Genomic DNA, 13,154 nt, shown 5'->3' with positions numbered 1-13,154 from the left:
TACTACCCACCTCTGATAAGACAAGAGAAACCCTCATTGGAGGAGTTAGAGACTGAAGAGGACGCCAGATGACCACGAGAACCATGATCACCAGCACCATTAAGCAAGGCACCGAATAATGAAAAAGGTCACTGGTAGTTTTGTTTTAAGAACTAAAGCAATAAGCTAATGTACAATACAGTGCCAAATTTTATTAGTAGCCTAACAAACAAGACAAAGTGTCCATGTTATTGAGAATGAATAATGAAACTAAGACTCCAATAGCTGTGATTGTTTATTGCAGCAATGAAACAAAACAACTGAAATAAAGCAAAGCAAATGTGCGCACAGTTTGAGAGAAAGGAAAAAGAACAAAGAAAAGAAAACCACGCACAATAATAATCGAGCATTTTCAAACATTCTTTAACAAGGGTTACATTTTCCCCCTTTGATCCAAAACTCATCTGCTAATTCTTACAAGCCAGTGCTGAAAATGGAGTTGCAATTTCCAGAACCTGCCTCATTATAAACCAACAGGATTAAGGTAAAAATCCCTCAAATGACGAATGGTTATTGCATCATGTTAACAAGTTTGATGAACTACAATCAGTCAGATGGGTTTTGGACAGAATCCTGCTTTCAGTCATTTGAAATGGACTCGCATCCATTTGTTTTCTGTCTAGCAACTCTGTTTTAACACCAGTTTGATTCTTAGAGAAACAGGAAAAAAAATAAAATAAACTGAACCCTGATACATGAAAACGAAACAAAGTATTCGTCAGCTCAGAAACAAAAGAAGAGGCACAAGGAAATCTCAGTGAATTCATCAAAAGAGAAGGTACAATGAACTTTAATTCATTAGACTAACTCCATAACACAGAGTGGGGGCTGATTATGGAGACACGCTGTTGTAACCACATTACACATTTGTGCTTTCCTTAAAGCAAAGACACCTTCCATATGCAAAGAAAAGACCAGAGCAGACCAGCGTTCGCTTCAAAACAGACCGTCTCGCTAAAAACAAGCACATCAGCTGCTTGGCCTCACTAATGACACAGACACTGATCTGTGATCAGGTGCTCTGGGTGCCAACCTGCCTGTCTAGAGAGGAACGCTGAAGAAGTTAGCATGGAACGCCAGATGGGATTGCAAAGATGCAAACGTGTGCGATGTGTAGCTTTGTACTGTATATACACATTATGGGAAACACTGTCCCCGATAATAAAAAACATCCACCCCTACAGTGAAATATGGAGGGCACTGCCTCCGATACGGCACACACTGGTAGGCAAAAACTACCTTCTGTTTTTCACATTATGGAAATCACTGCTCCCGATAATGCCATCAAGATGAGAAGTGTACATGCACCAAAGGACAGGTACGGGTAAATATTGTCAGGTGTGATGTGTGAGCTGGCATTGCTCAGAGACCAGTTCAGTGTCAGTTGACAGAGGGGAAAGAAAAACTGTTGTGTACCAGCTGTCGGTGCACATGTACACTTCTTTTAGCAGATGCTGCTTTTGTCATTTCGACAGTATAACTGTCATAATTATGGAAGACACTGCCCCCGATAATTATACTTTTTTTATATAAAACGTGAATAAAAACTATTTATAGTGAACCCTGCCACTGATAAATAAATAACACAATAAATAAACATACGGTTTCTGTTTCAGTGCCACATGGTTGAGGACCTTTTCCCCTGCTTTGACAGGTCTGCACAGATTAGCTCCAAAGCCAAAAAATGTGTTTCGTATTTGATTCAGACCATTTTTTTAAAAATTCAATTCTTGCATATAATTAAAACTTTTCCCCATTTAAAGTAGCCGATTATTCCAAATCTGTGCGCACTGTTGCTGCTGCATGCTGTAAATCAATCTGCACTTCTTTCAGCAGCTGCATCTATTTTCTGACTTGAGTTGTGTAGCAGAATCAGCACAGTATGGGATATTTTAGCTACCAATAGAAACCAGCTCAGGTTTGAACACCAAGCCGCAGCAGCAGTAGCAGAAATACCAGCAGTTTGCCTCGTGGTAAACAAATACAAAGTCATTAGCTTATTGTTATCATACTGCGGTCTAAAGATCTGAGCTGGCAAACACAGTCTTTACTGTGATTCTGACCTCATACTGTTCTGGAATTAAAGAAAAAAAAATCCAACTCATTCAGAGGTAACACCAATTTAAAGTAGTACTTCCACATAACATTTGTTGACATTACTAGCACCATGTGATTTAAGACTGTGATAACTAAATACCACATGTTCAAATTCAAGATTCTTAGAGGGTTAAGTCCTTTTAAGGCGGAAGGCTTACAAACCACTTTGCAACATGTTTGGCTTTAAGAGAATTTTAGATAAAAGGAAAATGAACATCGTGGAAATGATATGATGACTTTGTAGATATCTGCTGAAAACGTGGTGATTAATCACAACAGCACTGCCTGTTGTAATAAGAGGGCCAAACCATGAACAAGGGAGGGAAAAGGACTTTTCTAGATTTCATTATCCAGAGACCAGATGTCCCCTGCTAGGGAGTTGGCACAGGTCTGAATGGTCCAGGTCGCCTGGGCAAACTGGTTGCGGAACAGCTCGGCGTCTGCGTCGGGGTCAGCAGTCGTCAAAGAGTCGAGGTGGTTGGTCAGAGCTTTGAGGGTGTGGGGACCGGAGCCCAGCAGGATGTGACGGAAGGGGCTGTCTCTGGGAGAAACGTAGGGTGACAGGAAGTTCCTTTCCACCTATAGCAAGAAGACGGACATCATGAAAGAGCTGGATAAAAACCAACGTTATCAAAAAATTTATTGGACAGTCCCGTCCTTTGAAAAGCAGAAAGCAGACACTGAAGACTACCTACATCAACTATTACACTTGACTGTGATTAAAATGTGATGTATCCCATTTAATATACGATCCAAAGGTAGCTAAACCAACACTAAAGTTGTAATTTCAGCTCATCAAAAGCAGAGGTGGCAGCTTGTGAAATCAACTAAACTTGATGGGCTGAGTTTTTCCCCCTTACCGTCATGATGCGGTCATTGATCACGCGGCACATCTCGATGTCCTCCAGGTCGCTGTTCTGGATGTCGGCTGCCAGCGCGCTAGAGGCACGGCTGTAGGAGCCAGAGGCCATGATCAACCACCGCACTGTCAGAGCTTTGGGCAACAGCTGGGGCTGCATCTGCAAGCACACAAACATGCAGGGATGACTTTTCTCCCACAAACTCGAGTTAGTAAGCTGGACATTCAAGACCTGACCACAGCTTTGTCTTCTATGATGAGAGGAGTAACCAGGCAAAACAAACTGATTCAAAACTGATCATTTAAGTTGAGTGATGAAAAACACAACAACAGTCAAGTTGCTCCTGATTTCTGCAGCCCTGCTCTCAACAAGGTAAATACTATCTTCATTTACAAGGACACTGGTGAGCACTCACCCTCTGAACAGCCTTGACCTTCCCATTAATCTGAACCACGTGGCTGCGTATGAGCTGGTTGTACTTCTTCAGGTCCATCTGCAGCAGGTGGTCATGGACCAGCCTCAGTGCTATGTGACCTGCAAACTGGCCCGCTCTCACAGCCAGCTGAGGAACCTGGCTGGCTGTGACAGAGTTCAGGTTTTCTCGGGTGTCCAGGTTTGTGCTAAAGTGCGGGTAGTCCTGAGGAGGCACACAGGATGTTTTAAGAACTACTCTCAGATCTACAAAGTTGGCATTAGTTAAAAGAGTTCAGAAACTATTTAAGAACTTGTAGTACAGAAGAATTCACTTACTGAACTTCCAGAGTGGAATCTGAAAGCGACTGAGGGAATTCCGGAGAAGGCGAGGAAAGGATACGCAGCACTGTCCATCCTCAGAGGCTCCAGACTTCAAAATCAAACGCAAAAAAGAAGAGTGAGAATGACAGCCTACTTTCAAACAAGAAGGCTGTGATAATCATCACTGGCTATACTTTGTTATCTTTAATTAGACGGACTCACATAGCAGACTCCCAGTTGTTCTTTCCAAACTGAGAAAGAAGAGACTTGTCCTTGTCATAGTTCACCTAAGAAGAAAACAAATACTTTGATTAAACTCTTGTTTTATTTTACAAATAAAACTGACCAACAGAATTATTTCTGCAGAAGAGATCAGCTGTGGAGTTACCTCTTTCAGAGCGTTTTGGACCAGGCTGTGCAGCAACGGGCTGGCTGCTACTTTAAACCCATTCTGCCCTAGAATAACAAGACCACTAATATTTAGTTATCCTGAAACATAAGTGATGCTTTTTGCATGTGTATGTAAACGTTTGACATTAAACAGCTTCATGGGTAAATGGCCTGTATTTGTATAGCACTTTACTAGTCCCCAAGGACCCCAAAGCGCTTCACATATCCAGTCATCCACCCATTCACACACACACATTCACACACTGGTGATGGCAAGCTACATTGTAGCCACAGCCACCCTGGGGCGCACTGACAGAGGCGAGGCTGCCAGACACTGGCGCCACCGGGCCCTCTGACCATCACCAGTAGGCAACGGGTGAAGTGTCTTGCCCAAGGACACAACGACCGAGACTGTCCAAGCCAGGGCTCAAACCGGCAACCTTCCAATTACAAGGCGAACGCCCAACTCTTGAGCCACAATCGCCCCAGGGGTACAAGAAGTCTGCATCCATGGAAGTAAATACCTGTCACAATGCCATCCAGGTTGATGTAGGTGAATGCTTTCATGCTCAGAGAGGACAGATAACCCTGGAACAAAGAAATATCCAATATATGAATGAGACTGAGCACAATCACTAATAATTATCCTCCTCAGAATAAGTCTATTCATTTACGTCTTCTTTAATGGGCATTTGTTTTTTGGTCTACATCTTTTGACTTATTTGAGCTATCCTATAAAATCCTGATGTACGAAGAAGAAGACATCCTGGGCTTTCCATTGATATCTCATGCATTTGGGGGGGGGGGGGGGGGTCTCTTTTAGCACCAAAGATGAAGGAAATCGCAAAAAAAGTACAATGAGAAGATTTATTTTTGTTGAGTAAAAGAAAAATGCAGCTAATCTAAACCTTTGCCATGCACTTCTTACCTCCAACCACTCGGTGGCGCCAACACTCCCATACTCTCCCGCACTCCAGCTCGCAAACACAATACTCCTCCTCGGTTTGAATCCATCTATCAAAGTGGAAACACAATTAATCAAACTCATGAAGCCAGCATGTTCTTTAGCTGCTCAGTATCTGACGTGAAGTGTACGTCCAGGATCATTTTATTTGGAAATTAAAAACCAAACATCAGCTGCCGACAGGTGCTCACCGTTCTCCACCATGTCAGAGATGGAACGCGCCAGCTCGACGAGGACGCTGGTGCCCACGCTTGATGCTGCAAAGCCCGGGCCCCACGCATCCCTCTGGGCCCCAATGACCACGTATCGATCTGCAGACGGTCACAGGACATTCATCACTCGCATCGTTTCCATATTTCCTGATCACAGGATCTCTCTCATTACTCATCTTTGCTGTACCTGCATCCACAAAGCCTTTGATGACCCCAAAGACATTATTTATCCTTTTCTCAGTAAGGACATTGTTGACTTCCACAGTAATAACATCGCTCTCATCTCCGAGTCTATTGATGCTCCCCCAACCATTTGGCTGAGTTCTACCCCCGAGCTGCCTGTGGGATGCAGACAAACATCAACCCTTTATTGATGCCCTGTTTATTACAAGCTTCAACCATCTTTCTGATACCAGTATGATGTTTGTGAGTCTTACCTCAGAATGTTCATTCCCATGCCTGTTGTGATAGTCTGAGCCAAAATATTTGGCAGGCCTGAAGACTGCACAGGTGGAAACTGGGTGTGGTTGAAGGAGGGGAAGCCTGGGGTGTAGGGATCCCCAGAGCCCATGTGGACCTGTGGGAATCAGACAGATGAAAAGATGATCTTAGAGTGGATCATGACATCTTTTCAAAGGTAGCTTTAATCAAACTAAACACATGAACCCCATTATTATTGTGGTTATCATTTAGATTATTGCACTGGTAGAGGAAGCGCAACTACTTCCTCTTATGAACAGTGCTAGGTTTAAATGCACTTCACAACATGTCGAAAATCTGAGTGTTTTTTTCCAGGTGATTTACACCTGAGGAGTAAAAACTGTCTTCACTCACATGTCCAAAGAGTGGAGTGCTCTCGCCGATCGAGTAATCAGCAGGGTCTGGGTAGATCAGCACAGCAGAGGCGTTCACTTTGGCTGCATTGGCTACCTATAAGCAGAGAAACAAGGCAATGGGAAGCTAAGTTCACCAACAGTAAAATTATTCGAATGAATCACATAATATAAAACGAAGTTTCATGGTAAAAAGGGGAAACGCGAGTCTTTGTTTACATAATTTCTTCTGCGATGAATAAAGTATGATTCTTATTCAGTTGGGGAGAAAGAGGATGAGATGGAGATGACAAAGGAGAATGCAGTGATGGAGGAGGCAGATGAAGGAAAGGAGGAGAAAGATTATGAGAAAAGTATGAAAATATAAATCTGCAGATCTTAAAAGGTCATATAGTTCGGAAGGTCTCGCCTGTACAGAAACACACACACGAAAATTCTAATGGAATTCTACTGAAGGTTAAGAACAGAGGACATCTACAAATATTGACAAGTACCACAGGGAATAAAGTCTCGTTCAAATGATGTTCCACCTTATTTTGAAACCACCCACCTTCTCAGCAAAGCTGATCCTTCCAGCTCTGACCAGCATCACCCTGTTATTCATGTCGATGTTCATGTCCTTTAACTGCCTCAGGTCATCTTCCTGTCCATAATGGGCATACAGCACTGCACCCTGGAGCCATCAGAAACAGAAATGTCACTGCAAGTGTCACTGTACATTTCTCCTACTCATAATTTAGCCTTCTGATTACCCTTGCTGTTCCACTGGCGCTGTAGGACAGGAAACCCGTTGGACGTTCCTCTGATCCGTTCTTGAAAACTATTCTGTTGTATCCAGATGCTGGGGGGTCCTGAACCTTGACAAAGTGCTCATCAGTCCAGGTCTTCATGCCGTACTCCTTAAACTTTGTTATCACCTTGTTCCCCAGATCTTCATCACCAGGAGAACCAGCCCGGTGGTTGCTACTGGTCAGCTGACTGTGACAGGGAAAACAAAAACTGGTTACTTACTGTTAAAAATACAACACACATAACAAAATGTGTTCAGTGCTGCAGTGCATGGAGCCTCTATTCACCCAAGGACAGCGTCCATACTGGATGTAGTCAGTTTTTCAGCAAGAAGCTTTTTCACATCATCCCAGTCCATGAGGGGAGCAGCACCGGTCTCATGGGCGACAGAAACGTCTTCATAGCGGAGAGCAGAGGGTGCACAGGTGGGAGCCAAATCCTTATTCCGATGGACCAGGTAGCCAATCAAATAGCCTGAAAGTGGCAGTGATTCCAGATAAGGGATGGGAACAGATCAACTGAATTAAGTGGTGCAAGCCAAACCCTGACTGAAGTGTCTCACTCAGATGACAACTCAAAGCTAAGCCATGTTTTTCTAGATAAAATGACACATGGTAAGTCCCCTCACCACACCCACACACGGGAAAATTATGTTAAAATAGCTGTGGGACAGTGAACTTCCACTTTTTCACAAGTAACACACAATCCAACGGGACAGATCCCCAAAGAACCACTCAAGTTATTGTGCACTAAATTAAAGAGAGTTTCTTCCTTCCTCCCTCTCTTACCGATGATGAAGATGAGGAAGATTGTAGCTGCCATAAAGCAGAGGTTCTTGGGTGTACGTCCAAACTTTTGAGCCACATAGGGTGTGCGATTTGAGTTGTGATTCAGGTGGCCGCCAACGCCATTTCCCCCAGTCTCCTCATCTATTTCAGATGACAGCTTCATCTCCACCTGACTGTTGTCACCCTCCATATTCTGGGTCAAGTTGAATCGTGTGTAGGAGTGGGGCTCCCCATTAAACTATCACAAATAGAAAAAGGGTAAGCAGATTAAATTATTTCAGTAACTCCCAAAGAACAGCAGTGGTTTGATTTCAGGATCTTTGCTTGGACTTACAAGAGGTAAAAGGTTTTTGCTTTTTTATGACCGAACAGAGATTTGACTGAAGAATAATTCTAGATCTCAATTTATAATAAGTGCTTTACAAACCCAAAGATCAGCTAACTGGTGGACTTTCCAGTTTCAGTGTGGCTAGCCAAACAAGAGGAACCACTCACTAATTAAAACAAAACTTAATTATGCAATTTAACAGTTTAACATTTCAATGCATTTCTGAATATGAAACAATTGCATTTATCAAGTTCTTCCTGTGTTTGTTCCCAAAATAGAATAAAAATTAAATTCTGGTCATGCAAGTTCTCATTTTTGCAATAACAGTCATTTCAGGTGTGGAAATGATGATGTCCCGTTTAGGATGAAAGCTTAAAGCAAAGCCTGTTATTGTTGGGTTTACACTTATACTTACAATCTTGGATATTGTTGACCTTGCTTGGTCCATTGTTGCTTCTCAGAATTCTAAAAAGATAAGGAAGAAGAAAATAAGTTAAACATTGCAGAGTTGGTGAATGCAGCCACAACTGAATCTATAAAGGGTAATGAACCAACCCTCTTCTTCACGTAGTGTGCGGCTTGAATTCTTTGTGCTTCAATTTCAGTTCCCTTACAGTGCGAGCAGTGTGTTACAGTTTTACTTGTGATGTCCAAACAATACATCCCCACCTCTTGTCTAAACATCCACAGGGCTTCCTATCTTACTAACTAGAAAAACAGTGCCGTTTCCAGGCACAAAAGGCCAGTGTCCGTCAAAAAACACCATCTGAGACCCCTGCAAACTCCAACTGAATGCAAGACCACTGATTTCCCACAAAATCGTATGCCAAACAAAGCAAGGTGTCAATTTAACAAAGCCAACAAGGTTCAAAATACAAGTTCTCTACATACAATCTTAAATACTGGAATTCTCAGCATGATAAAGAAGGACCTAAAAGCATAGCTTTTTGTCTTGCTATGCTTTACAAGGTAAAAAAAACTGACCAAAATGTAACTGAACAGCTTTAAAATCCAAGAAGTGGAGTTCCTCTTCATAGGAACCACATGCAGACAATGTGAAACAATGCTGCAACATTCATACTGCAATCACAATTTCAGGGGAAGTTTCCCAACCATCAGCACACAAAGGATATTTGTTGATAAGCTATGGCCACATTACAGAAACATTTTGAATACACACATTTTGATTGCTTAACATTAACATTTTTTCCTGTATCAGAACAGGCCTTTGTGGGATTTGCTTATTTAAAAAATATATTTAAACAAATAAATAAATAAATAAATAAAAATTGATGGCTCAACGTCTCTTCCATTAGCTGTGCCCTCAAGAACAAAAAGACCAAGCCATCTCAAATCTTGTCTCATCAAGAGTGGATCATTTTACTGTGTGAAAAGTTTAGAATCACAGGGTTAAATCACTATCACGGTCACTGAACTTTGGCCTGATTAAAAACACTGAAAACATTGTTTTGTTGACGCCGACTTGAAATCCACATGGTCCGAGAGTTGGCATACAAATAAATTGTGCAGTCGCGGGTTGATGCATTCTGTAATGGTATGGAAGTGTTTAATAATATAATGTGTGCTGTTCACACAAATCAGGAGAAATCCTATAATTATCCTTAGGACTGATTTGCAGCTACAGATGGGAGCTCGAGATGTCTAACTGGACAGTGCGTGTGGAAGGTCTGTGTGGGCAAATGCCAAGGGGACAAACAGGCGGGCGGGCAGGCTCGGTCTAATTTGCAGCAGAAGAACACGACCTTAATAGACTTCGATGGCAAGCTTCCAAGACAGAATAGATAAAAAGCTTAATATTTCCACAAAGCAAATGAAAGCACAGACAAGTTGGAACCTGCCCTCAGTCAAGTTGTTCAGGAAACACTTTTTTTGTCTATTCTCAGCACTATGAGGTAACTTTAGAGCATGGCTTGGCAGGACTACCTAGACAACCTTCAGGGTAATAAACCAGAACCACACTGAAAAGCAGTAAAATCAGCTCTAAAAAGGACAACAAATGAGCAGCCTTATATTTTTCTTGCTCACAACTTTAAGTGTGACTGATGTGAGCTTTAGAAAGTAGAACTAGGCAAGGATTAGTCACCGTGTAAAGCTAATTGATCTCTAAGGTGGGTAGAGCCGTGTCTACAGCCGTACATACCAAGCATACCGGTTCTGAGCTAAGCCGATCCTTTAATCAGATTAGCTACTCTTTGAGACTTGGAAACATATGGATATTAATATTAAATAGAAATCAAGAATTCATATGTTCAATTTCAACAGCACTTTACTAAAAACAAGCGTTTTCACATCACAGGAGAAGCCCACTTCTGTACATCAGTTGCTGAACCATAACTATAGCCAAAAGGCACAAGCTGCATCACCGTTGAAGAGGTTTTTGAACATGTGTGTGTGCCCAAGAGATAGTGTGTGTGTGTCCCACCCTTCTGAGAAGGATACTGGCAGGCATGGTCCTCCACCCCCCCCCACACACACACACACACCAAGCTGTAACAGGAGATATTTGCCCCCTGTGAGCCCATGATCAAGGTTATTAAAACAAGATCTGGAACAGCGAGCCACTCTCACCAGTTATTTTGTGTTTTTCCACAAAATACAACACAGCATTTTGTCTCTTTTTACAAGTTTATCTTCCCAAAAAACATTCAAGCTGTCAGACACAGCTCCTTATCGAGTATGCCTCAAGTTCAACCTTCAAGGACTGCACAGTCCTGCAAAATATTGAAATGTCACTGTCAGGGTCAGAGAGGTGGAGTACAGTCTGGCTCTACAAATGCAACTTCCTCGTACAGAGTTCAGAACTGAACAAAACCCTTTGTCTGAAAAAAAAAGAAAAAAAAAGGGCTAACTGTTGCTTCATCATGAGGCACAATCTGGCAACAAGAACAGAGCTGTTGTAAAGATGAGGGTGATTGAGAAGGACAAAAAGCTTGGAACACACCAATGTTTTACACAATAACTGAACCAGTCACTCTCATTCACCAGATTAACCGACCGTTTTAAAATTACTAGCCACTGCCACCTTAAATCTGACATAAGCATAACAACAGTCATTATGGGAATTAAAGCCCTCCTCCTGTGTGTCAAGGGATCTTTATGCAACTTGTCTGTTTATGTGTATTCAGCTTCCAAAAGAAAAGAAAAAAAAACCCAATAGTTATCTAGTACTGGATCATTACTTAAAGCACAATTAGTTCATAAAATAATGTAATTACCACAATGCACTTGCACTACACCCCCTATGTTAATTACACATCCAAATACCACACAATTAGGTGGAAACCTCACCCAAGCACAGAGTTAACCTTAGCTGAAATAAAACCAGCATGTGAGAAACTTACCTGACCATTCACCAATGTACAGGAAATAACGCGCTTTATAGTTTAGACTGTATATATTGAAATATAGCTAAATGTTGCTTCCTAAGAGGAAAAGAACAACATGTGAGGTAAGCGGTGTATAGGAGTTATTGTAGAGTAGCAGATCATGTGATAGTCACACTGGGGGAAAAGCAGGGCAAGCAAATCCTTTTTTTAAGAAGTATTTTTAAACAGCAGGAAATTCTGAATTCAAACCATCAGAAGCGACACTGGATGACCTTGAATTTACTGAACAGAGATTTCAGGAGAGTTTTGTTTCCTGTTCACTTTCACTATTGTGGGTTCTACTCTAATACCGCAGCGTGTGTCTCTTCGGCACAATTTAGCCCTCTATACCTATATAACAGTACTACAGAGTACTGTCGGCAGTATTATATTAAAACTGCACCCATTAAGACAATGACAGCTCGCAGTTTACAGGGCTGTCAAGTTCACCCACTGCTGCTCCGAGAACTCATCCACAGCGAGAGCCAGCTTCACGTGTTTTATGTGAGACAATTTGTCACCTTTATTTAGACCAGCGAGTTAGATTATCTGAGAAGTTCCTGAAAATCTCCCAACCATGTGCATCTTCATTATCCTATATTTAGCCGCCAGTAGCTTGTGTGACAAGGTCAATGAGAAGGCTCGACACTGGCCCGGTTACCTCCACGTTACAGGAACGGGTCGTTACGAGGACCTGGCGTTAGCTTACACCGGAACAATACTCCGCAATGCTGGCTGAACGTGACAACCGGCCTGCTTCATTATGGCGCCCTGCAAGCTGCAGCGTGTAGCTCGCGAGACAAAGTGACAGGTGACGTTCGCGAAGACACCGGCTACCTACGTGCACGTGCTCGGATACGGAGCTAGCAAATTTGCTCAAAGTTTGACACATCAGTAAACTGAATATGAGATATATAAACATTTTAATACATCGCACTCTGAGGAAAGCGAAAGATGGCCATGTGCCATCTGCATCGAGTCTTATTTATTTTAACTACAATAAGCTTTAACACTTCCCCAGCTCGACTTGAAATAGTGTAGCTAGGCCTTCATTTTTTTTTTTTTTTTACTGTTATCGTTTCTTTTCTTTCAAAGCTCACCTTCTCCCCAGCACAACCCAACCTGAGTGACCTTCTGCTGTGTAACACGCGGTTCCTTCTTCGGTCGGCGCTCTTCCACCCTCCAGCCAGGAATTACGCTGCACTCACCAACTACCCCGCTTATTATTGGCCGTGCAGGATCTACGCACGCGTGACGTCAACACAGCGGAAACGTCAAAGCGCCCATTTTTCTTTTTTGCAGCCTTTATTACCGTCAAATCGAACTATGAGCCAGTATAAAGCAAGGTATGGACATCAAAGAGGCAGTAGGTGTTGTGAAACAGAGAAGGAAAGGGGGCAATAAAGAACGAGAGGACGGCAATAAGCTCGCTTTTTCTTTAATTTGTGACGAAATCTTCATCGTAAAGTATTGCTCTATTTCTTTCACAAAAAGTAGACGTTTTTTTCTGACAAATGTACATTTGTGCATGTGGTACTTGGAAGCGTCTTTGTCACAACAATCAATGCAGCCAAATTAAACATTTTTACTATAAAGCAACAAAATGACATAAAATAGTATCAACTATTAAAAAAGAAGGGGAAAAACAACAATATGTAAATGACAAGACCAAAATAGAGGGACAAGGAGATTATTCGCAGAACATGAAATTTGCTGTTCTGCTTCAATTTGCT

The 13,154-nt window shown here is 42.1% G+C and overlaps 1 protein-coding gene across 1 annotated transcript; it reads right to left on the bottom strand.

Annotated features, from left to right (window-relative positions):
* Positions 1–261: 261 nt before the first annotated feature.
* On the bottom strand, positions 262–12,640 carry LOC113011423 (transferrin receptor protein 1-like). The gene is made up of 18 exons (XM_026150998.2): positions 12,522–12,640; positions 8,451–8,500; positions 7,708–7,945; positions 7,207–7,393; positions 6,883–7,108; positions 6,681–6,803; positions 6,132–6,227; positions 5,735–5,874; positions 5,485–5,636; positions 5,277–5,396; positions 5,050–5,135; positions 4,646–4,709; positions 4,120–4,187; positions 3,954–4,018; positions 3,747–3,840; positions 3,412–3,633; positions 2,997–3,155; positions 262–2,715 (listed from the first exon to the last, which is right to left on the bottom strand). Exons 2-18 carry the CDS (start codon positions 8,481–8,483, stop codon positions 2,473–2,475), a joined length of 2,316 nt encoding a protein of 771 aa, XP_026006783.2. The 5' UTR covers positions 8,484–8,500; positions 12,522–12,640; the 3' UTR covers positions 262–2,472.
* Positions 12,641–13,154: the final 514 nt, after the last annotated feature.

The sequence above is a fragment of the Astatotilapia calliptera genome, chromosome 18, assembly GCF_964374335.1.
Source record: "Astatotilapia calliptera chromosome 18, fAstCal68.1, whole genome shotgun sequence".
Taxonomy (NCBI): Eukaryota; Metazoa; Chordata; class Actinopteri; order Cichliformes; family Cichlidae; genus Astatotilapia; species Astatotilapia calliptera.
Note: the sequence above shows the minus strand (reverse complement) of the source record. Positions and strands in the feature narration are given on the sequence as shown.